The sequence below is a fragment of the Lepidochelys kempii genome, chromosome 1 (genome assembly GCF_965140285.1).
Source record: "Lepidochelys kempii isolate rLepKem1 chromosome 1, rLepKem1.hap1, whole genome shotgun sequence".
Taxonomy (NCBI): Eukaryota; Metazoa; Chordata; order Testudines; family Cheloniidae; genus Lepidochelys; species Lepidochelys kempii.
Genome location: NC_136380.1, coordinates 328,559,553 through 328,584,716, shown reverse-complemented (window position 1 = coordinate 328,584,716; position 25,164 = coordinate 328,559,553). Strand labels below are relative to the sequence as shown.

The 25,164-nt window shown below is 42.5% G+C and overlaps 1 protein-coding gene across 7 annotated transcripts in view; it reads right to left on the bottom strand.

The window, feature by feature from the left end:
- Positions 1–21,727, bottom strand: part of NAPEPLD (N-acyl phosphatidylethanolamine phospholipase D) — a 34,064-nt gene extending 12,337 nt beyond the window's left edge. The window contains exons 1-2 of one of the 7 annotated variants that reach the window (XM_073328549.1): positions 21,627–21,727; positions 1,771–2,083 (exon numbers count right to left, since the gene is read on the bottom strand). In XM_073328549.1, coding sequence (XP_073184650.1) covers positions 1,771–2,083; positions 21,627–21,712 — 399 coding nt within the window. In that variant the 5' untranslated portion in view covers positions 21,713–21,727. Of the gene's footprint in view, positions 1–1,770; positions 2,084–2,206; positions 2,458–20,474; positions 20,807–20,831; positions 20,851–21,626 lie in introns of those variants that run through there. The other 6 variants (XM_073328554.2, XM_073328550.1, XM_073328552.1 and 3 more) reach the window with 6 other exon arrangements.
- Positions 21,728–25,164: the final 3,437 nt, after the last annotated feature.

Sequence of the window (25,164 nt, the reverse complement as noted above, 5' to 3'; positions counted from 1 at the left end):
CTACAGGCACTGATGCAAGACAAATAAATAATAGTGTCTTTTCCCAATAATCTGACAGTGTCTTAGATAAATGTCGGCTCAAATTAGCCTCAGTACAAAAACTTACTCTCTCTGAGAGAATCTAACCTAAGGATTGTGGCTGGCAAAAAAAGAGAAAATTATCATTACAATTTAGTAGGTGTTTTATACCATCCCATAGCTATATAAAGTTTTCACCGCCATTCAAATCATACAGTAACATTTTTATAATTAAATGTCCCATGAGTAATAACTCCAGCTTGAATAATGTCGTGGATATCCTACAAATTGTAGACATGTCCAATATCTATTGAAAGAGAAACATGCAATAACCTGTAACCATGCGAGTTCAGACAAATGGTGTTTTGGTATTTCCTGAAGTTTCTCTCAACATAACCTGAACTGGCTAGATTAATTTATTCCAAGTTTATAGGCATAACACACCAAATTAAAGATTTCACAAAGGTAGAAATGGATGGCTTTTGAAAAGAATAATAAAAAAAATTAAAAGATATGACAAAATAGTGACACTGGTGAGTCTCCAAAATCAGTCGAGAGCAGTGGTGGGCAACCTGCGGCCCATCAGGGTAATCCGCTGGCAGGCCACGAGACAGTTTGTTTACACTGACCGTCTGCAGGCACGGCCACCACTGCTGCTGGTAGCCATGGTTCGCTGTTCCTGGCCAATGGGAGCTGCAGGAAGTGGCACAGGCCACAGGGACGTGTTAGCCGCCACTTCCCACAGCTGCCATTGGACAGGAACGGAGAACCGTGGCCACTGGAAGCTGCAGGCGGCGATGCCTGCGGACGGTCAATGTAAACAAACTGTCTAGCAGCCCACCAGCAGACTACCCTGGTGGGCTGCAGGTTGCCCACCACTGGTCTAGAGTCTCCAAAAGAGGCCAAAAAAGACTTAGAATCATAGAATATCAGGGTTGGAAGGGACCCCAGAAGGTCATCTAGTCCAACCCCCTGCTCGAAGCAGGACCAATTCCCAGTTAAATCATCCCAGCCAGGGCTTTGTCAAGCCTGACCTTAAAAACCTCTAAGGAAGGAGATTCTACCACCTCCCTAGGTAACGCATTCCAGTGTTTCACCACCCTCATAGTGAAAAAGTTTTTCCTAATATCCAATCTAAACCTCTCCCCCTGCAACTTGAGACCATTACTCCTCGTTCTGTCATCTGCTACCATTGAGAACAGTCTAGAGCCATCCTCTTTGGAACCCCCTTTCAGGTAGTTGAAAGCAGCTATCAAATCCCCCCTCATTCTTCTCTTCTGCAGGCTAAACAAGCCCAGCTCCCTCAGCCTCTCCTCATAAGTCATGTGTTTTAGACCCCTAATCATTTTTGTTGCCCTTCGCTGGACTCTCTCCAATTTATCCACATCCTTCTTGAAGTGTGGGGCCCAAAACTGGACACAGTACTCCAGATGAGGCCTCACCAATGTTGAATAGAGGGGAAAGATCACGTCCCTCGATCTGCTCGCTATACCCCTACTTATACATCCCAAAATGCCATTGGCCTTCTTGGCAACAAGGGCACACTGCTGACTCATATCCAGCTTCTCATCCACTGTCACCCCTAGGTCCTTTTCCGCAGAACTGCTGCCTAGCCATTCGGCCCCTAGTCTGTAGCAGTGCATTGGATTCTTATTTTAAAATCCTCTTATTTTAAAGATAGGAATTGAGAGCTCTCAGTGCCCCACAGGATTAGGGCCTATATCTTGGAATAGTAAACATGCAAATAGTTACCTGCTTTGAAGATGGGATGTTGCTGTTATTTTTTTCCACGAGGGCCCATTTCAAAATATTTGGCAAGGATGGAGATTTCCATGTTGTCCAAGGGTTTACAAACTTTCCATCTTTCTCTCTCTTTGATTTAGTTACATCTTCCTCTAATCGGTAATCCAGTCTGAAGCTTTTTCTGGACGTCCTAGAGGAGTCACTGCCTCTGGAACCTCGACTTGAATTTTGTCGTTTCCTTACTGCCTCCTTAGGGTACTGGTTACATGCAGTCAAAGGTTGCTCTTCATCTGCCTTCTCATCCATGTCTTTTGGTGAAGAGCTAAAATATATTTTTTAAATTAATAAATCTTTTCTTTCACTAACATTAACATTCATAAAATTGAAATCTTTCCACACCACCACAAAAATAAAGCTGCCCTTTCCATTTTGCAATTAAACTTACTTTTCCATACAACTTTACTTTTTAAAACAGTTACAATTACATAGAAAGCTTAAAAAACATGTCTTGGCAAGTAGTGTAGTTCAGGCAGAATCTTCCTTCCTGATATGCATAACTTCAGAACCCAGCCCTATGACATATGAGGTATAAAAGAGGGAGATGTTTTTTAATTTATCATTTTGGAAGAGTACCAAACTCAACCTTGAGATTCTTGAACTATGAAATATTTTATGACCTGACATCGTACCTTTGTTCTGTAATAAAAACTGCAGTATTATGTGGCAATAAAGATACTTCCGTTTAAAAGACGCATCAACAAATAATGCAGCTCTGTATAATATGAATAAAATGTACGAACCACAAGAGGTATTTGATGCCTCAAGATAGCTGTATTTTAGACAATACAGGTAGGCTGAAAATTCAATTAAGCTTAACTGATATACCTGTAATTAAAATAAAGTCAAATGTCTGAAGGACAATCCAAGTCCCATGAAACTTGTCATCCCAGGGATGAGCTGCAGAAGTCTGGTGTCCATTAAGTAGGCTGGTTCCTGGACTTGGGAGTTTAGAATAGGTCCAATGTTTTATGTTTTATTTGCAGCATTTAGTATTTTAGATCTTCAAAGTGTTTTACAAACAGTAGCTTAATTTCAGCAGCACTGTGAGGTTAATAAATATCCTTATTTTGCAACAGGAGAAACAAATTAATTTCCCTACAGCTACAGTTTAAGTCCATTTCATAGCAGCAATCAGAATATGGGAGCCAAGAGCTCTTAACCCATGCTGCATTCACACTATTGTCAGGCTGAACATGCATCCTCTACAGTTTAGGAATTTAGATAAAACAATCCAAACTCAACAGGATTCCAAGGTGGGTGGAAAACCCATGCAAAGTAATAAGCGAGCCCTGGTGTACACTACAGAGTTACAGGTTTCAGAGTAGCAGCCGTGTAATCTGTATCCGCAAAAAGAAAAGAAGGACTTGTGGCATCTTAGAGACTAACAAATTTATTTGAGCATAAGCTTTCGTGAGCAACAGCTCACTTCATCGGATCCAAAAGCTTAGGCTCAAATAAATTTGTTAGTCTCTAAGGTGCCACAAGTACTCCTTTTCTTCTTATTACAGAGTTAGGTCAAATTTAGCTGTGTGAGGTCAATTTTATAATGAATGCATCTACACAAGCAACCCCATTCTGTCGACCTAAAGGGCTCTTAAAATCGACTTCTGTACTCCTCCCCAGCAAGGGGAGTAGCACTAAAATCGACCGTACTGGCTCGAATTTGGGGTAGTGCGGACACAATTCGATGGTATTGGTCTCCAGGAGGTATCCCAGAGTGCTCCAAAGTGACTGCTCTGGACAGCACTTTGAACTCCGATGCACTAGCCATGTACACAGGAAAAGCCCCAGGAAACTTTGAATTTAATTTCCTTTTTGGTCAGCGTGGCAAGCTCAGCAGCACAGGTGACCATGCAGTCCCCCCAGAATTGCAAACGAGCTCCAGCATGGACCAAAAGAGAGACACTGGTCGATTGCTGTATGGGGAGAAGAATCTGTGCAGGCCAAACTCCGATCAAAAGGAAGAAATGCTAATATATATGACAAAATCGCACAGGGCATGATGGACAGAAGTTACAACAGGGACACACAGCAGTGCCGTGTGAGCGTCAAGGAGCTAAGGCAAGCCTACCAAAGACAAAGGAGGCAAATGGTCACTCTGGGTCAGAGCCCCATACATGCCGCTTCTATGATAGCTGCATGGCATTCTAGGGGGGGACCCTACCACTACCCCACCATTGTCCGTGGACACCTGCAAGAGGAGAGTCTCACGCAACACAGAGGAGGATTTTGTGGATGAGAAGGAGGAGAATGCGCAGCAGGCAAGCGGTGAATCCGTTCTCCCCGGCAGCCAGGACCTTTTTGTCACCCTGGAGCCAGTACCCTCCAAAGGCAGGATCCCCGACCCTGAAGCTGGAGAATGCACCTTTCGTGAGTGCACATTTGTAACTACAGTACAGGGTTTAAAAGCAATAGTGTTTAATGTTTGATTTGCCCTGAAGACTTGGGGTGCATTTGCGGCCAGTACAGCTACTGGAAAAGTCTGTTAATGTGTCTGGGGATGGAGCAGGAATCCTCCATGGACATCTCCATGAAGCTCTCCTGGAGGTACTCTGAAAGCCTTTGCAGAAGGTTTCTGGGGAGGGCTGCCTTATTTTGTCCTCCATGGTAGGACACTTTACCACACCAAGCCAGTAGCAAGTAGTCTGGAATCATTGCAGCACAAAGCATGGCAGCAAATGGTCCTGGGTTTTGGTCACATTCAAACAACATTTGGTCTTTATCTTTCTGTGTTAGCCTCAGAAGAGTGATATCATTCATGCTCACCTGGTTGACATAGGAGAATTTTTGTAAGGGAACAGTAAAAGGACCCCGGTCATGCTGGGTTGTTTGCGCTTGGCTAAAAGGGATCATCCCATAGCCACGCGGTAGGGGAGGGGTGAAGGGATCATCCCAAATAGCCATGCGGAGGAGTGGGGAGAGGTATGTGCTGCACATCCACCTGAAAACCACAGCCCCTCCTTTTAAATGGCAAACCCAACCAGCATTGCTTGCTATGGGAAAGGAGGACGCTGCAGTTTGAAAACATTCCCACATACTATGAAGCCGTTAGAAGCCAAATCCGCATACCCTTTGGCTTACCATGGCTGCCTGGAAACCAAATTCTGTTGCCCAGCCGTGTGTGTGTGTCACCATGCTGGCAGGCAGTCAATATAAAAGGCAAAATATGACCTTGTACCTAAAGCACATGTGCTGTCTGCTGTGAATTGCTTGATTCACTGTGAAAGAGTCTCCCTTTTGTTCTCAGAAATGTATCGTCTTAAATTTTACTCTCCCTTTGTATCCCGTTGCAGGTACAAACGTTTCTATGTTCCCCCTATCATCTCCATCCCTGAGGTTATCGCAGATTAAAAGGAGAAAAAAACGCACTCGCGATGACATGTTTTCCAAGCTCATTCAGTCCTCCCACACTGATAGGGCACAGTTTAATGCATGGAGGCATTCAGTGGCAGAGTCCAGGAAAGCATTAAGTGAGTACAATGAGAAGAGGCAGGATGCAATGCTGAGGCTAATGGGGGAGCAAACGGACATGCTCAGGCATCTGGTGGAGCTGCAGGAAAGCCAACAACAGCACAGACCACCACTGTATCCACTGTACAACCCCCTGTCCTCCTCCCCAAGTTCCATATCCTCCTCACCCAGACGCCCAAGAACGCGGGGAGGGGAGGAGGCTCCGGGCACCCAGCCACTCCACTCCAGAGGATGGCCCAAGCAACAGAAGGCTGTCATTCAAACAGTTTTGATTTGTAGTGTGGCTACAATAAGCAATGTGCCCTTGCCCTTCCCTCCTCCCTGACCCCACCCGGGCTACCTTATCAGTTATCTCCCTTTTTTTTAATTAAGAAAGAATGCATGTTTTCAAAACAATAGTGACTTTATTTCCTTTGCCAGCTGTGATCAAAGGGGGGAGGGTGGTTGGCTTAAGGGAATTAACATCAACAAAGTGGCAGGTTTGCATCAAGGACAAACACACACAACTGTCACACCGCAGCCTGGGCAGTCATGAAACTGGTTTTCAAAGCCTCTCTGATATGCAGCGCACCTACCTGCGCTCTTCTAATCGCCCTGGTGTCTGGCTGTTCAAAATTGGCAGCCAGGCGATTTGCGTCAACCTCCCACCCCACCATCAACATCTCCCTCTTATTCTCAGAGATATTATGGAGCACACAGAAAGCAGTAATAACAATGGGAATATTGGTTGCGCTGAGGTCGACCCTAGTCGGCAAACAGCGCCAGTGAACTTTTAAACGTCCAAAGGCACATTCCACCACCATTCTACGCTTGCTCAGCCTATAGTTGAACTGCTCCTTACTACTGTTCAGGCTGCCTGTGTATGGCTTCATGAGCCATGGGATCAAGGGGTAAGCTTGGTCTCCAAAGATAACTACTGGCATTTCAACATCCCCAACAGTAATTTTCTGGTCTGGGAAGTAAGTCCCTTCTTGCAGCTGCTCAAACAGCCTGGAGTTCCTAAAGATGCGAGTGTCATGCACCTTTCCCGGCCATCCCACGTTGATGTCGGTGAAACGTCCCTTGTGATCCACCAGTGCATGCAGCACCATTAAGAAGTACCTCTTGCGGTTTATGTACTGGTTGGCAAGGTGATACGGTGCCAAAATAGCCACTCGCTTCTCAACCGTCAGGGCAGCTCTCATCTTGGTATTCCTGTGCTTCAGGGTGGGGGGAAAGCAACTCACAGAGTTCCAGAAAAGTGGCCTTATGCATGCCAAAGTTTTGCAGCCACTGGGAATCATCCCATACCAGCAACACTATGCAGTCTCACCAGTCTGTGCTTGTTTGCCAGGCCCAGAATCGGCGTTCCACTGTACCAACCAACCCCACTGCCACCATGATGTCCCAATTGCCACATCCCACGCTTTCAGGAATGTCTGTGTATGTCCTCCTCACAATCGTCCTTGTGCTGCCATCTCTTAGCCAGGTTCTGCACATACTGCAGTATAATGCACGAGGTGTTTACAATGCTCGCAACAGCAGGAGTGAGCTGAAGGGGCTCCATGCTTGCCGTGCTATGGTGTCTGCATGGGTAACCAGGAAAAAAGGAGCAACATGATTGTCTGCAGTTGCTTTCATGGAGGGAGGGAGGGGAGACTGACGATATATACCCAAAACCACCCGCAACAATATTTTTGCCTCAGCCATTGGGAGCTTAACCCAGAATTCCAATGGGCAGCGGAGACTGCGGGAACTGTGGGATAGCTTCCCACAGTGCACTGCTCCGTGAGTTGATGCTAGCCACGATAGTGAAGACGCACTTTGCTGACTTAATGCGCTTAGTGGGGACATACACAATCGACTGTATAAAATAGATTTCTAAAAATCAACTTCTTTAAAATCAACCTAATTTCGTAGTGTAGACATACCCTGAGTGGCTTAACAGTTTTAGTTTAAGAAACTCTGTCATACACTTATTTTGAATTACATTTTTAGTCCTCAACCAATGTTAAGACAAATGTTGGTTTGGTGTCCAGTTATTTAAAACAGAAAAGTACTAAAGATTTCAGACCTTTACATGATTAAAAACAATAAGTGACCAGAGGCAGACAAGTAGCATTGTACATTGTTTAGAATCAGTGGAACACTGTTAAGAGAGATATGCAAACAAGAAAAAAATTAAATGGCCAGATGGAAATGGCATTTGTATTGGTCTTCAATATGTTTGGAAACATTCTTATAGGTTAATGTCTTGATTAGATACTTCAAAACAATGTGGGGGGAATTTTAGCATTCATGAATTAAGATTGATGGTACTGACTAGAAGTAACAATAGAGGTACCAGTATCCAGCATGCAAACTTCCCTTTACAGTTCCAGAGCTACTATACCTTTTATCACAGTCGAGAACCATTCCTACACATGGGCTGGGAATTGTACTGTTTAGTGATATGGAACAAGTCCTCCACACATTCTGGACTACATAAACTTTTCACCCAATTATCAAGCTTGACCTCAGGTATCCGTTAGAGATATACTTGTACATTAACTGATTTCCAAACTTTGTGTGTTCAAGGATCAGTTTCAAAAGGATGGTTTTAAATAAGGCCACTCACTTACAAGCAATTTAAAATAAAAATTTCTCCATTGTACTTAGCATGGTTTTAGTCAAATTAGTTAAGAGAGGTGTTGTTCCTTTGACAAAATGATTTTCAAGTACCCGAGTGGCTAGAATTCACTCTGCCCTTGTACAATTAAATACAAAAATCTATGTTAGAGTACCATTACAGCTGAGATTTTATACACAGAAAAAAGGAATGTAATGTTACTACAACCCATCAAAAATTTATGTATTGGTGGAGCTCTGACTTTAAAGGTAGATTCCTCTTTCCCTTCTATAGGAACAGCCATTTGAAAATTAGTGAGATTGCTTACCTGTGACATAACAGATAACATAGCTGATAAGGGTTGAAAATACACAGATGGTTCCCGCACCAATCATTACTCTGCCATCTTCCACAGACATAGACTATTAAGGCATTAAAGACAACACCATGTGGTAGCAGAAATATCTCCATACGTCCACAGCAGGGCAGGGTTACTGCTACTGGCTTTTAACTGTGTAAAATCTCAACCATAATGTTGGATTAAATTAAGTTTCTTTGCATTAATTTTCTTGTGGTTTTAGAGAGATCACCCAGTTTGTACATTTGCTAATTAACAATCACATAGTCTAGTAAATGAATTCGTATATTAAACAACATTTAATACAAATTGTGTGCATTCTGAAACTATGCACGCCACTCTAGAAAAGTATGCAGAACGGTGGTATATAGAAGAACGAAGGGAGCACAAAGGAGAATTAAGGGTTGTGTGCAGATATATGCAATTACACAGTATGTCTTTCCAGATACTGAACTATGCAGAATACATGCTAGTGTTTGCACTCAGGGATAACCATTTTTTTAAAAAATTCCTCACAGAGGACTACATGCCAAGTCAGAAATTTTAATTACATATCATTTTTTAATTAAAGCATGCAAACAAACAGCATAAAACCACATCTGAAAAATTGCTAAAAGACGGTATGCAAAGGTAAAGTATCAAATTCTAGTAATTTAGGTACTTAATCCCAGTAAATTAATCAGTTACCATTTCAATAAACCACCCATTTCAATTTTCTTATTCAAATACATAATGACTGTGGTCCACATAAGCTACTGTAAAGTCAACATACTACCATTGTTACTACAAGCTAAGGGATGACTTGATCACAGTCTGTAAGTACCTACAAAGGGAACAGAAATTTGATAACAGGGCTCTTCAATCTAGCAAACAAAGGTATTACAAGATGCCATGGGTGAAAGTTGAAGCTAGACAAATTCAGACTAGAAATAAGGAGCAATTTTTTAAAGGGGATTAACCATTAGAACAATTTATTAAGGATTGTAGTGGATTCTCCATCACTGGAAATTTTTAAGTCAAGACTGGATTTTTAAAAAAATAATACGTTCTAATTCCAACAGGAGTGAATTCAGGGAAGTCCTATGGTCTGTGTTGTACAGTAGGAAAGACTACATTATCGTAAGGGTCCCATCTGGCTTTGGAATCTATGAAGTAATTTTACATTAAAAGAGCTCCAAAAGTGTCTGAGGCATTTTTAAAAGTTTTAGTTTATCTATTACATTCATCTCTCAAATGGGTGAGTTCGATTTTTGCTTAAATACACATTTGATCCTGCTCTGAAATTTTTATATTGAAACAAATTATCAGTGTAAGGGAAGAGGGAATGGTTGTACTGACAACAAAATGGGTGCCAAGGCATTTAAGGCACTGCAGGTATCCATCTGCCAATATGTTTTCCACCTGATGCACCTACATGGCTTTCATTAGCATTCCATAAGCATTTGAGGGGAGTACAGACCTCATCAGCCAGAACTGACTGAACTTAACCTTTTTACATACATAAAGAAAATTATGAATTTAGAAACAGTTATTCTAATCAAGTATTCTCTGAAATGTGTATTTCTTGAAAGTCTCTCTCTTGCCTCTTAATTTATGTTTCTCTTGGAAATATGTAGTGGGTATAACGCAGTGTGTCTGAAATGCAGCAATTTTGCTCTGTACAGCAGTTTGATACTGCTTAGGGTATAGCAAACGAAAGCTAATTTTTTTTCCTTAAGGTAAAGAGGAACATTTTTTAAAAATCCAGCATGCTTCAACTTTTGGCTTAAAATAAAACCTGGCAGGTTGTTTGTCTACAGAGGTTCTTGGTATTCTAAACAAGAAAGCTTCTAAATCTGAGATTTGGTATCTATATCTTGAATATTACAAAGTACTCAATCAGGGATGAGTCAACACTTCCTCCCATCCTCTAGAGCTCTCCTTGGGGGCAATTTTAATTTTCTAGCACCAAACAACCCCTTTTATTATTTTAAGCCATTGGATTGTCTGTCAATATGTATAAGTGAGCTAGATGTTGCAATCAACCAGCCTTCTGTTAAATCCTATCTGTGTGTGGGGAAGCAATAAACAGACTTTAAAAAAAATCCTGTGTAGACATCCTGCAATTGTAGACTTGCACAGGTAATCTTGTATGCTTGACCCTTTTAAACAAAAGTGAAGAATCTGCCCCTATATATGCAAAACATTAATCAAATGCTGGATGCTTTACTCACATAAGTTGTCTTACATCCAAAACCACATGCCAGTAGGCAAACGTGATATATTTCAAAAGCACAAAAGGGATGCAAATACTGTTTGACTGTTACGAACATTTAAAACAGAGCAGGAGGGCTTTTTCAAATTAAGAAATATTTTAATAGCCAGGTGCATTTAATCATAAAAAAAATTAATCATCATCAGTTTGTGGAAAAGTGACCTATAATTAGATCCTTGCTAATGTCTGATGAAAAGCTTTCTTTAGAAAAGAAATATGTTAGAAGCAGGGTTTGAAAAATCCACTCACATAGGTGAGCAGAAATCTCTCAGGCAAGTGCCAATAGCTTCTGCAGAAGTAAAGATTCTGTTTTAAAAAATTAAGTTCCTAGCCTTTATGCTTGCAAAGAAAACATTCATTGTACACCAAGTGTAATCAATGTAGTGATGTCTTCCTGAGTCTATACAGAGAACTCTAGTTCTGACACTGCAGGGGGTGTAGAAAGTAAAAAGCTACCACTGCTGTTATACAGGGGAGCCCTGGCCTCCAGGACATCTTAAGATGAGGAATGCCCTGGAGAAGTTGCCAACCTCATCCCTAGAGCAGGGAATACTGGAGAGGAGTTTTCGAGAGGGGTCGGTTCCCAACCAACCCAGCAGAGAAATCTGTCTGTGGAGGAGCCCCATTCACACTCTGCCAGGAGAGGATTCTAGAGCTAATACCCACAGCTGGCCCAGGTCAGCTGACTGAGGTTCAGGCTGCAGGGCTGAAAAACTGCTGTGTAGGACATTTGGGTTTAGGCTCTAGCCCAAGCTCTGGGACCCTGCGAGGAGAGAGGGTCCCAGAGCCTGGATCTCAGCCGAAGCCTGAACGTCTATACAGCAGTATTCAGCCCCGTTAGCCCAAGCCCTGCAAACCTGATTCAGCTGACCCCTGGCCAGCTGTGGATGTGCCTTGGGTCTTTTATTCCAGTGTAGACATACCCTCAGAGGGAAGAGAGGAGCAATATTAATTGATAAATATGTTGTGGTGGCCCAGCATTCATTTGGGACTCAGTTCATCCAGCAATATACCAAGGTTTTCAGGCCAAAGCAGTAGGAGGGGGGTGGTGGAAGGGACTTACCAGACAAGAGGGGTTGTGGCTCAGGAGGGGCATGGTTTGGAGAACCTGTGTATTTTGGCCTCACATTTAGTCTTTGAGCTATTAGGTGTTGGATCAATTTTGCAAGCCAAGTTCAAAGCTGATAAACAACTGAAAATGCACATGGTATAGTTTCATATTGGAATTAACCATTAACTTTTAGGAAAATAACAGTGAAGTGCTCAGTAAAATCTTAAAATGGATTTTACCTCACACCTTTTACAAGTGGACCTTAGAAATACAGAAGTGAAAAATTACAAATACACATTGTCATCAGTATTTCTCCTTAAAAATGCAATTTTAAACATTACAAAGTTTCAAGTGTGAAAGCGTTTCTTTTAACTTCAGTCAGGAGAATACAGGCAACAGAACATGGAATCTCTTATTAACGCTTGCATGTAGATAAAAACCTCCTCCCATCCACTACCCAGTACCACCATCCACTACCATACTGCATACAGGTATAACTCACCACCACACACACACTTTGGACATGCTAACATCTGAAGGAACGGAGCATTAATTTGTTGGGCCCCAAAAGATTTAATCTGAGAGCAGGGCTCCCGTTCTCTAGATCTTATGCACCAATCCAATTTAAACTTTTGACTATAACAGGATTCAAAAAAGGACTAGATTTGTTCATGGAGGATAGGTACACCAATGGCTATTAGCCAGGACGGGCAGGGATGTTGTCCCTAGCTTCTGTTTGCCAGAAGCTGGGAATGGGCGATAGAGGATGGATCACTTGATGATTACCTGTTCTATTCTTTCCCTCTGGGGCACTTGGCATTACATAGAAACTGACAGAAATGGCACACAATAGCCAGTAAGGGGCCTGCTTGTTCTCTACCCCACTACCACTGCCCTAGTGGGCCCAAAATATCCGAGCTGAGGGAGTTCTACCACCTTTGTGCCAGGAAACATATAATTCAGCAGCTTTCCTTCAAGCATTCCACAAACACAAAAAAAAACAAAACAAAACAAAACATACCTTTGGGCTGAGCCTATGCATGAAAATTTTCAACTGAAAAGGAATTTATTTGCAAACATTAGAGAGTGTGGAAAGAAATGCCCCCTGCAGTCTTAACTATGGATAGTCATTGGCAGCTAGATTTTACTCACAGTGTTCTTTTCTTTCATTGTTCTTTAGCACTGAAATTGCTTAGGGCAACTATTGGATAGTTTGAGATTAGATGATTATGAATGCAGTTAAACTTTCATTATAAAGCACTTGAAGCTGTTCAAACCAATCAGAACAGCAGATTGGCTGAACACTCCTAGCCTTATGATTTTGCCTCAAGCTGTGGAACTAACCGGTCTTCAAAGAATTCTTTTAGTGTGTTGGACTGTTCCATTTTAAAACTGCACAGAAAGGGAGAAAAAAAACATTGCAAAATAATTTACTCACGCTATTTCATATTTTAGTGACTAGTGAGAAAATGTGTACAGTGCCCTTATGTCCGTATCACAACGTCTGAAGAACCTACCACACAATTTTCTGTCATACTTTGAAGCATACATTTTATATCATTCTGGTTTCCTACTAATGTGGATGGGAAACACAGTGTTTTGACTTTAAAATAATTGTTGTTCCACTATGAACACTGTAAAACAGGAGTAACTGAGTTGATTTCAGGAAATTTTATAAGTACTGAATGTACATCGTTAAGGCATGCAAAGGAAGAGGCTACAAATTGTTTACATCTACATCTGTTTCATTAATATGAATAACGTGAATTTCTGACGTTTATTATCAAAATAAATGTGCACCAGAAAACATATTGACCAGAAGCTATTTTCTCTTTTCTTTGTTATTATATACTGTATAGGGAACATTAAGTTACTGTACTAGGAACTTAAAGTATATTAATTTTAATGTCTAATTGGGACCATTTAAATGCTAACATTATTAAGCACTGACCATTTGGTTTTTAATAAAAACAAAATATTAATGAATGCTAAAGTAACATTTAAAAGCCACAAAAAGTCAGGAAATTCAGAGTTAAGGTTCTTATAGCAACATTAACTCATTGCACATATGGAGTATTTTACTATTTTTTTGCCGAAGACCTAGATTGTCACTATGATCTACCCATTCTAAAGGACAGAATAGCTGATTCACCATCAGCTCAGGGTTAAACAAAGACTGTGAACGGCTAGCCAACTACAAAAGCAGTTTCTCCTCCCTTGGTGTTCACACCTCAACTGCTAGAAGAGGGCCCCATCCTCCCTGATTGAACTAACCTCCTTATCCCTAGCCTGATTCTTGCTTGCATATTTATACCTGCCTCTGGAAATTTCCACTATATGCATCCGAAGAAGTGGGCATTCACCCACGAAAGCTTATGCTCCAATACGTCTGTTAGTCTATAAGGTGCCACAGGATTCTTTGCCGCTTTTACAGAATAGTGATTCTGACTCAATCTGCCTCCTGATCTCCCCCTTGCTTTAAAAAGGAGCAGGATCCAACACAGCATACTTCCCCCCCAGTGCAGCTATGCTGGGTGGCATGCTGGGGGTGAGGGTTGTGGAGCCAAGGCTATACCAATTCCATTCCCTCTTGCCCACCAGCGCATAGAAGAGGGGGTGCAGCAGTTCTGGTTCGCTTCCCTGAGTCTGCTTCCTTATGCTCACTGTGTAGCTTGCACACGGGAGTACAGTCCTTTATACCCTGATACAGCCAAGCCAAAACTCAGTCCTAAATATGTAGATTAATGTGTTTTACTAAAACTATATGTTTTAATAATGATTTACACTTAACCAGAAAAATACAAATAGAAAACAGTACACATGAGCAACATAGACCAGCTAAGCTATCATTGCTGTTGGAATCGACCTGCAACTGAATCCGCATACATGAACCCTTGTACCAGCATGGAGTCCCAATAAAATCAATAGTGCTCTATACGACCATAAAAGTCGGTCCACACAGATCAAATGGTAAGATCTGGCCCTGAATTTTTAAATTTCCTGACTCTGACCCCAGGCCTACAGAGATTTACGCATATGAGCAGTCCCATTGAAGTCAACAGAATTACTCAGGTGAATATAGTTAAATACAAACATAAATCTTTCCAGGACTGCAGATTTTGGTACTTTTAACTGTCAAACTTTAATGGTGCATAAACATATATTAAATGCCTATGTGTATTATTTGATTAATAATCTCACATGGTTTTATTTTTATTTAATTATTATTATATATAATGTGATGTTAGGGTGCCCAGAGATTTTACTTAATTAGGCTTTATCTAATTAAAAATCTAAATAAATACAAAAGGTGGTGAATTTACAGGGTGCCATGAAGGTACTAAGATAACTGAAGGTACCTCAGTTTGTATTAATGGTTGCTCGATTAACTTTTTAGGTTATTTAGATGAGATTAGAAAATAAATGGTTCTATCCCAGGTGAAATGGAATTAAGGGCTCCATCTATAGCATAAAATGAACCAGGTTAGTATACAGCTTTCTGCCACATTCTAACTTTTTTTCTTATCACTGTGAACAGAAAACATTGTTATATAACAGTGTCTTGGAAAGGTGCTGTAACCTAGGTCTACAGGTATCATTATACAGCAATATAGGAGCAGAAGCAGTCCATTTATGTTTAACTTCAGATCTTTTATGTCTAACTCTGCAATTGCCATCTCTAATTTATATTTTTATGCTTTAAAAAAAATCTTTTTTTGACAAAAGAGGACAAACACACTACCATGCAAACCTCTCCCATAGATAATCAGAGGAAGAAAAAGCCCTCCACCTATCAGAGTTTGTAAGAGCAGTCAGTTTTATGCCTGGGAATAGCTAATATTCCTTCAATTCATTAAATGTATGTTGTCACTCAATTTTTGCTTATATACGTTAATATTCAGATCTAGGGACTCCACCACTTCAGTTTGAAGTCCAATTCCACCTCTTCACTTCTCTCTATAATATACCTCCTTAAATTCTTCTGACTTGTTCTCTCTTAATTTAAACCTGTCCCCTAATTTCTGGTTTGTCCAACTAACTCAAATAGGTCACAGTTAATTTTATAAAAAACATTAGCTACTTTACATACTTCTACCATATAACCTCTTAATCACATTTGCATCCAAGTACAACCAATTTTGCCTTACTCCCCAGAAGAAATCCATCCATTTCTTTTATTTTAGTTTCACTATGCTGTCTTTTCTCCAGTGTAACCATTCAAAAAATCACATACAAATTTTTCATGAGAGTTACACTAGCAGATGCTCAACAGTGCTCTGTACTCCTCATACTCTTCCTGAACATGACAGTTTAATTTCTGAAACTCAGTGAAAAGCCAGTAAATGCAGAGATAAGGCTCTCCCATTTCTCCCTTACAGGAGCATCACATTTAAAACAAGTCACAATGATAAAAAAACCCCCAAGAAATGTAGACATGAAATGTCATTTCACATGCTGCACAACTATAGCTCTGCTCCCAAAAAGAAAGATACCAACTGGAACTTGGAACACCACAGTCCATTGCCCCTTCCTAATCAAACCTGCCATTTTCACTGTGTCGATCACTCCAAATCAGGATTGTTCTTCATACACTCCAGTGGGACCTTCAGTATGGTTTGGTTAACATCATTGAGTGGAGGAGTAGCACTTTTTCCACAGGACAACAAAGGCACATCGCTAACACCAAGGCGAACGAAACCAAATATTTATTTCACATGGTCGAACAATGTATTTTTCCCTAATTTCATTCTTGGAAATGGCGGAAGCATTTAGGCTGAATCACGTACACACACTCAGACCCCGAGCATGGGACATAAGCAACTGAAAACAGGGAAGTGTCAGGTAACCTTAAGTATAGATGGTGCTACGAGCTCCAGCTATAATAACTTACCCCTAATAACAAAAATCCTTTCATACATGAAAGGGGTAAACAGTGAGGTGGCAAAGTTTGCAGATGATACTAAACTGCTCAAGTTAGTTAAGAACAAAGGAGACTGTGAAGAACTTCAAAAAATCTCACAAAACTAAGTGATTGGATTGGGCAACAAAATGGCAAATGAAATGTAATGTGGATAAATGTAAAGTAATGCACACTGGAAAAAACAACCCCAACTAGACATATAATATGATGGGGGTTAATTAGCTAAAACTAATCAGGAGAAAGATCTTGGAGTCATCATGGATAGTTCTCTGAAGACGTCCATGCAGTGTGCGGCGGCAGTCAAGAAAGCAAATGGGATGCTACGAATCATTAAAAAAGGGATAGAGAATAAGATGGAGAATATCTTATTTCCCTTATATAAATCCATAGTACACGCACATCTTGAATACTGTGTACAGATGTGGTCCCCTCATCTCAAAAAAGATATACTGGCATTAGAAAAGGTTCAGAAAAGGGCAACTAAAATGATTAGGGGTTTGGAACGGGTCCCATATGATGAGAGATTAAAGAGGCTAGGACTTTTCAGCTTGGAAAAGAGGAGACTAAGGGGGGATATAAAATCATGAGTAGTGTGGAGAAAGTGAATAAGGAAAAGTTATTTACTTGTTCTTATAATATAAGAACTAGGGGCCACCAAATGAAATTAATGGGAAGCAGGTTTAAAACAAATAAAAGGAAGTTCTTCACTCAGTGCACAGTCAGCCTGTGGAACTCCTTGCCTGAGGAGGTGGTGAAGGCTAGGACTATAACAGAGTTTAAAAGAGAACTAGATAAATTCATGGGAGGTTAGGTCTATCAATGGCCGTTAGCCAGGATGGGTAAGGAATGGTGTTCCTAGCATCTGTTTGTCAGAGGGGGGAGATGGATGGCAGGAGAGAGAGATCACTTGATCATTACCTGTTAGGTTCACTCCCTCTGGGGCACCTGGCATTGGCCACTGTCAGTAGACAGTATACTGGGCTGGATGGACCTTTGGTCTGACCCAGTATGGCCATTCTTATGTTCATGCCAACATCTTACTATTATTCTTTAATACAGTAGACTATGTGACTTCTTAAATGTACTGTACCCTATCAGCCTATTCTCTAGGCAGGGAAATGATGGCACATGTCCTAATACTGTATCTATCTGGATAACCCCTTCACCTTATTATTTTTTTGATTTATCCAAATCTTTCTGTAGCCTCTGTAGTGTCAGTCCATTTCTATTGTGTAGCTGTGTCCTTTTTATTTTATTATATGCTATTCACAGCCAAGACTATACCTTCCTATATATTTGTAGAGCACCTGGCATATTTTATGTGCTTCTGTAACACAAATAAGCAGTAAATAATATTCGCTTGTTATTCCTGTAATTTATTTTTCCAAGAAAATTCAGATCAAATGCAGTATATGTTTTTTAGTGAAATTCTTCTTTTTGCCCAATGCCTGCAACTACACTTAGGCGCACGCACCCAGACCCACAAAGCTATTTCCTAATGGAAGTTAGGAGCCTAAACAGCTTTGTGGATCTGGGCCAAGAGATTTACCAAGGCCATACTGTGAGCTGTGGGGATTAGAACTGGGACCCTGCTAGAATTCAGTGGTACCCTAAGCATACTACAGAGCTTCTCACTAACATTTGTTAACAAAAACAAAATAATGAAAACGCAAGACCAAGAATGATTTTATAGAAGACCAGAACAAAATAGAAAACAGTTACAGCAGGTGTTATGCATGAAGGTACTAACTGTTATTGCAGCACCTGGTGTTTATTAATCCCAAAACAATCTCCTAACCAGTTGCAGAAAGGGCAAGAATCTAAAAGTGATTCTGGGAGGCTCAGTCACTTAGCTTACTATGTATGGAGAAGTGCTAGAACACTAGATTTCTCTCTAGGCAATTCCAGAAAGTCTAGCTAGCTACCAATATCCAACAGTTGTATTAGGATATCAAAAATTTTGTGAAGGCTGTTGCTTATTCATCTGCAGTACATGCCTTTTGTTTTATTTAAACTAGGTTGAAATCCATCAGACAAAGCCCATAGCAGATTTAACCATTATTTCCCTTTCTGCAGTTCTACTCCATCCCACCTCCTTACATTCTTATGTCTCTGACCTTCCCTTCCACTTTTTCATACTCTGACAGTGGTTCTGAATGTAGAGATTATATTCCAGGGAAAGTCAAATTAGGCTTTTACACCTTCAGGCACTAAGATTAATATCAGGTGTTTGGATTTCAGAAAATTTCAGTACAAATGCATATCAGGTATTTCAGTTGTGGCTCATTTCTGGTACAATACTTTTTACGGAGCATCTCATCTGTTCAATAAATCAATCCCCAAACTTTACCCTTAACTGATGATCTATTAGACAAAAAAGTTAAGACAGCTCTCAGAAGTCTATTAGGGAAAAGACTCTCTAAAGGCCAGTCATTGCCTTAGCCCAATATGAAATTAGTCAGTCTTGTTTAGAACAAAATAAAACATATGAACAGAGAGCACTTTCTTGGCTGTGCTGCTGTGTCTGCTAGCCCATTTAAAAAAAAAATAGATTTTCTGTTTGCTGAGGGGCAGAGTACAAGTAATGTATTAGAATCACATTTCATTGATTTTAAGTTATCACATGAAAACTTATTTCCTGCTATTGTTTAAAAAGAGTTTAGTAGCATATAGTTAATCACATTTGACAAATACTTTGCTTAAATCTGTACTTGAGATAGTTACTGATCATCCAGATTATTTGGTTAAACAGACTATATTAAGACACTTTATTGATATTTTTCCTACTTCACATCTGAATTCTACAAAAGAAAGAAAAAAAGGTTTCTGTTTACAGTGCTTCTTTTTAATAGTGAAAATGTTAAATAAAATGACAATACTGTGAGGTATACAAATGTTTTTAGGAGATTATGTAACATGTTTTCCTGAATGACTCTGCAGCATATTACCATGTCAATGAAAAAGAAGAATAAAACTATAGCAACTGAGAAAACAGGACCTGCTCTTCCAGGATTTCATTCACCAGCCATAGATAGGACTCTTGGTCCCAATTTTTAAAAAATGGCACACTAATATGTGGTCTAATCAAGATTTTTCATTAACACAGAATCTGCAGTATCTTTTTTAGATGCAATCCATTTCAGTTTCTCTTAAGGAGCTGGCTTTCTGTACTAAACAGAACTAACAGCAAAATCATATATAAAATCAGAACGGACAAAGCACTTGAAAACACACTGTAGTAAACCGTGTTCTGGCAAGGAGACGGATTTAAGTGACTCAGTAGGTCTTAAACATCTCTAACTTTTTTTTTTGGACATCAGCAGGAAACAACTCATTTACTCATTGACACAGCGGCAAATCCTATAGATCACCCATCGTCATCTACTCCAGTGGTACAAGGTTCGCCCACACAAGCTGCAAGAACGAATAAATTATTTTGAACGGGTTTTTTAAACAACAACAACAACAACAAAAAACCTAAAAACCACCATACGCTCGCTCTTCTGCCTTCCTCCCGCAAGCCCTCTATTCCTGATTTCTTAACTTTCAGGGTAGCAAGAGAGACCGACCAAGATTCTGTGCAGCTGCCAAGATGCTGTCTCTGCAGGGCACACGCTAGAGTGGTTCAGGAAAGTTAGAGAAGGTGGGGGAGGTAATCTCTCCTACTGGACTAACTTCTGCTGCTGGGAGACACAAGCTCGGACAGTCAGTGCTTCGTGGTGACCGTTTTTAAAAACCTCTCCCCCACCGCTTGAGCAAGCGCCTGAACTGAAACACTGCAGCGAGCAGGGGAGGCAGAAAGGTGGGCAGGGGAGGCGGGCCATCTAATGCACTTCGCTGCCTTTCTCAAAGCGCAGGGTTTGCCCTGGGTACTTTGTGTCAGAAGGGAGCCCTAGAGCCGCGGGGCGAGTCCCCACCCCTATGTCGGTCCCACGCCCCCTCTCCCAGCAGCTGCGCCCACTTGAGCTGGGGCCCGCAGCACAGCGAGACCCCAGGCAGGGCTCTCCTCACCGCCCGGGCTGCGGCTGGGCGCTCTCGTCGTCCTCCTCCTCCATGGCGCGGCGGCGGCTCCTCTCCCCCGGCTGCGCCGCGACTCCCCGGCAGGCGGAGTTACGCGGCGGCGGCTGCCTGCTACCTGACAAACCACCAGCCACTGAAGGCAGCGCCAAGAGCTCCAGGCAGCAGCTCCACAGCGCCCTGCTCCTCACCATGGTGGCGCCTGCGCGGCAACGGCAGCCCGGCTCCCCCTCCCGGGAGCCATCACCTACCCGACCCCCGCGTACAGCTCAGGGAACTCGCAGGACCCGCTACCGCCGCCTCCCTGCGCCATCGGGAACATGCAGGAGCCTGGCTTCCGCTACCACTTACCTTTACCAAGATGGCCCCCCGGAGGGTAGTTGGCGCCGCGGCCATCTTGGTAAAGGCCAAAGCATCCAGCCCGCCGCTGGCAGTGGACCAGCGGTTCAGTGAGATGGAGGAAGGCTGCGTGATGTGTCAGGGCTGCTCTGACATCGCCCGAAGCACCCACCGCCTGCCCCATGAACTCTGCACCAGGAGTCCTTGCGCCGGGCCTGGGACAAGCCCAGTTTCCATGGAGGAGCCCTTGGGAATCTGTGAGTGGGAGGAGGCGCAGCCACAGGGTGGCCCAACGTGGTCCCAGGGAAGTGCCCCTGTGAGGATGAAAGCAGCCTGCCTGGGCTCCAGGCCCTGTGCCAGGAAGGGGGTCCAGTCCAGCAGCAAATCAGTAAGCTAGGCAAAGCCCTTTGGTGCTGGGTGGTGACAGGCACGCAAGCCCCGGGGAAGAGGTGCAGCGCCCTCGGAAGTCACATAGCGGCTTAACTCTAACTCTCCTGTGGGGCCAGGGCAATTAGATTTTCTGGAGCCCCTGGGGGGCTGGAGTCGGGGAGTGGGCTCAGGGCTGGGGCAGGGGATTGGGATGCGGGTGGGTATGCAGCTCTAGCTGCGGGGGGTGCTCTGTGGTGGGGCTAGGGATGAGACCAGGGGGTTGGGTGCAGGTGGGCGGGGGTGGAGTCTGGGACGGAGTTTGAGTGCAGGAAGGGGCTCTGGGCTGGGGTAGGGTGCGGGGGGGTGGGGTCTGGGAGGGAGTTTGGGTGCAGGAGGGGGCTCCAGGCTGGGATACAGGGTTGGGGTGGAGGCGCTTACCTCAGGCGGCTCCTGGTCAGCGGTGCAACCGGGCTAAGGCAGGATCCCTGGCTCTGCGCTGCTCTTTTCCCTGAGGTGGCCAGCATGTCTAGCCCCTAGGCAGAGGGGCCCGGCTGCTCTGCAGAGTTCACACTGCCCATGCCTGCAGGCACTGTCTCCGCAGCTCCCATTGGCTGTGGTACGCGGCCAATGGGAGCTGCGGAGCCGTCACTTGGGGCGGGGGCAGTGCACAGAGATTCCCTGAAGGCTCCTCGCCTAGGGGCCGCAGGGGCACATTGGTGAGCCGGTGCTCGTGGCTCCAGCTCGGGGGGGTGGGCGCCAAGGCTCGGGAACTGGTGTCCGGCCCACAGCGCAGAGACTTGCCACAGGCCAGATGTAAAGAAGCAGTGGGCCACATCCAGCCTCGGTGGCCCCCCTTAGCCCGAGACTCTGGGCTGCAGCCCCTGCATTAATCCGGCCCTGCATGATACAGCCTAAGGCATGGCAGCACCCGGGAGGTGTATGGCTCAGACGTGACTAGGGACACTAGTATACACTGGCAGCTGCCCAGTTCATGCGGCCCAGTATTATCTTAGCGAACCTCTGCTGTAGGTGGAGCTATACTCCGTGTACACTACATATAAAGAGGCCAATTTTTGAAGGCCATAAATAAAGACAGTTGACATCTATGTCTGCAGTTTTTATTTTCCATGGAGAAACATCTCTTAGGTGTAAGAGCTGACAAAGGGGTTGGTTATTCATCATATTAACATGCAGCTAGGTATCTGTGTCCAATACTGCATGCACCATGCAACGTCAATCTGTGTAATAGCAGCATAAGAATGGCCATACTGCGTCAGACCAATGGTCCATCTAGCTCCATATCTTGTCTTCTGACAATGGCAGGTGCCAGATGCTTCAGAGGGAACGAACAAAACAGAGCAATTATCAAGTGATCCATTCTCTGTTGTCCAGTCCCAGCCAGGGGCACTGGAACAGGGAGAGTCAGGGCCCCATCACATTTAAAATTGATCACTTTTTACCGGCTATAGGGGTGAGCAATGGTGGTTAGGGGGTGGGATCTTGGGGGGAAGAGGCAGAACAGGGCCTGGGGGCAAAGGGCCACTTTTAGGGAGCTGCCACCACTCCTGATTCCAGCTTCTGCCATTTGAAGGTTTAGGGACACCCAGTGCATGAGGTTGCATCCCTAACCATTTTGGCTAATAGCCATTGATGGATCTACCTCCATGAACCTAATTCTTTCTTGAAACTAGTTATAATTTTTGCCTTCACAACATCCCCTGGCAATCACTTCCAGCAGCTAACTGTGCATTGTGTGAAGAAGTACTTCCTTATGTTTGTTTGAAACCTGCCAACTACTAATTTCATTATGGGACCCCAGGTTCTTGTGTTATGTGAAGGCGTAAATAACATTTCCCTATACACTTTCTCCACACCATTTATGATTTTTATAGACCTCTATTGTATCCTCCCTTCATCTTCTCTTTTCTAAACTGAATAGTCTCAGTCTTTTTAATCTCCTCATATGAACACCGTTCCATCCCCTTAATAATTTTTGATACCCTTCTTTGTACTTTTTCTAATTCTAATACATCTTTTTGAGATGGGGTGACCAGAACTTCACACAGTATTCAAGGTGAGAGCGTACTATGGATTTATATAGTGGCATGATGATATTTTCTGTTTTATTATCTTTCCCTTTTGTAATGGTTCCTAACATTGTGGTAGCTTTTTTGGCTGCCGCTGCACATTGAGCAAATGTTTTCACAGAAATATTCACAATGACTCCAAGATCACTTTCTTGAGTGGTAACAGCTAATTTAAACCCATCATTTTGTATGTATATTTGGGATTATGTTTTCCAATGTGCATTACTTTGCACTTACGAATATTGAATTTCATCTGCTATTTTGTTGCCCATTCAGCCAGTTTTGTGAGATCCCTTTGTAACTCTTCACAATCAGCTTTGGGTTTAACTATCTTGAATTTTGTGTTTTTGACTCCCTCATATTCACAAGTCCCAATCAATGAACAGAGAACTTTAAAATACTTTTCTGTATTTCCTGGAAGCTGAGTCCCCTGTTTCAAAGGGAGCCTCATATGGTCTCAGGCCAGCTTAGCTGTCCTGATCCTGCGAAGTCTTATGCACATGTTTACACACCAGAAATAGTCCCACTGAGTTCAATTAAAGTAATTCCATGTGTAAAGTTCCACATGTGCTTAAATGTTTGTGCAAACTTCTCCCTCTGCTGAGCTTTCAGGGAAGGGGTCCAGGAGACACCTGGATACCTCATGTTACAGCTAGCATGGTCAGTAGACTCCATGGAGTTGGGTCTAAGCAGTAACTGTCAATCAGGGGAAGTCTCCAAACCAGTATGTGAGGTGAAGATCTTGGTTGACATGAGCTCTGAGAAAGGGGGTTTTGTTGTCACTTTGCAACCTCCTTTTCTGTTACTGTCCAAAATGGGTCTAGATTGTCCTATTGGTAACTGGAAAGACTTGGGAGCTCCTTCTTCCTACAGATAGTCACAAGAACAGAGGAACAGTGGATCCGGGGTCCTCCATGGGGCAATGTATTTGTTTCATTTTCTCACAATAAACTCTAATTTAATAATTGAAACATGATAAACTTCATTTTCTTTTCTTTAAAAAAAAATCTCTGTGTTCAATATGTGTTATTAATATTTCTGTTGAGTTTATTTATCATTTTGGTTCATTTGATTAATCACAGAGGTTTGGAAGGATTTGCTCCATAGCTGAGTCAATAGATAGTCCAGATAGTGTTTGAGCCCAGCCAGCTTGTGCACAACAACAAGCACCTCTATTATATTTGTAAGATCAGAGCCTCGGTAATAATACTCTTGTGTAATGGCATTACTCCCTCAGAGATAGTGGGAGTATTGCTGGTGGTGTAACAGATTATCCAGCCTGAGTACAAATTTCACATGCAGCTTGCCTAGATCAAGGCTTGACTGCCCCATACAGCAGCCCTTTGATTAGATCTACAAACTACAGTATTAATACTTGTTTATTCCGTGTAACTGAGTGGTTTGGCATATGCTGTGGGTGGGTACTGGTTCCATATTACCTAGGACAGCAAGTACGTTTTTATTTAAAACTAGGGAAAAGGTGATTTTTTTCAATCAAGCTAGCTCAGCTGAGCTATTCTAACTCAATTGAAAACCCTACTTAATGCCAGTGTAGACACATCTTTAGCAGCTGTTAAGTTATTGCCCAGAGTCCAGTAGGCATAGTGTACGCTAGAAAAAGTTTGCTGATATAGCTGTATCCTCCTAATGTAGTCACAGTTTATAGCTGCAAAAGAGTGTTTTTGCCAGCAAAGCTTATACCAGTTCCCCAAGCAAAATAAATGAAAAATACTTTTATGACAGTATAACTGTATCTATATTAGAGCTTTTACTTATATAGAAATGTTGCCAAAAAAACCAACCACATCCTTAACTGACATTGCTGTACTTATCCCATGGGCTAAGAGGGAAGGTGCTCTCATGGATCGGTAACTGGTTCAAAGATAGGA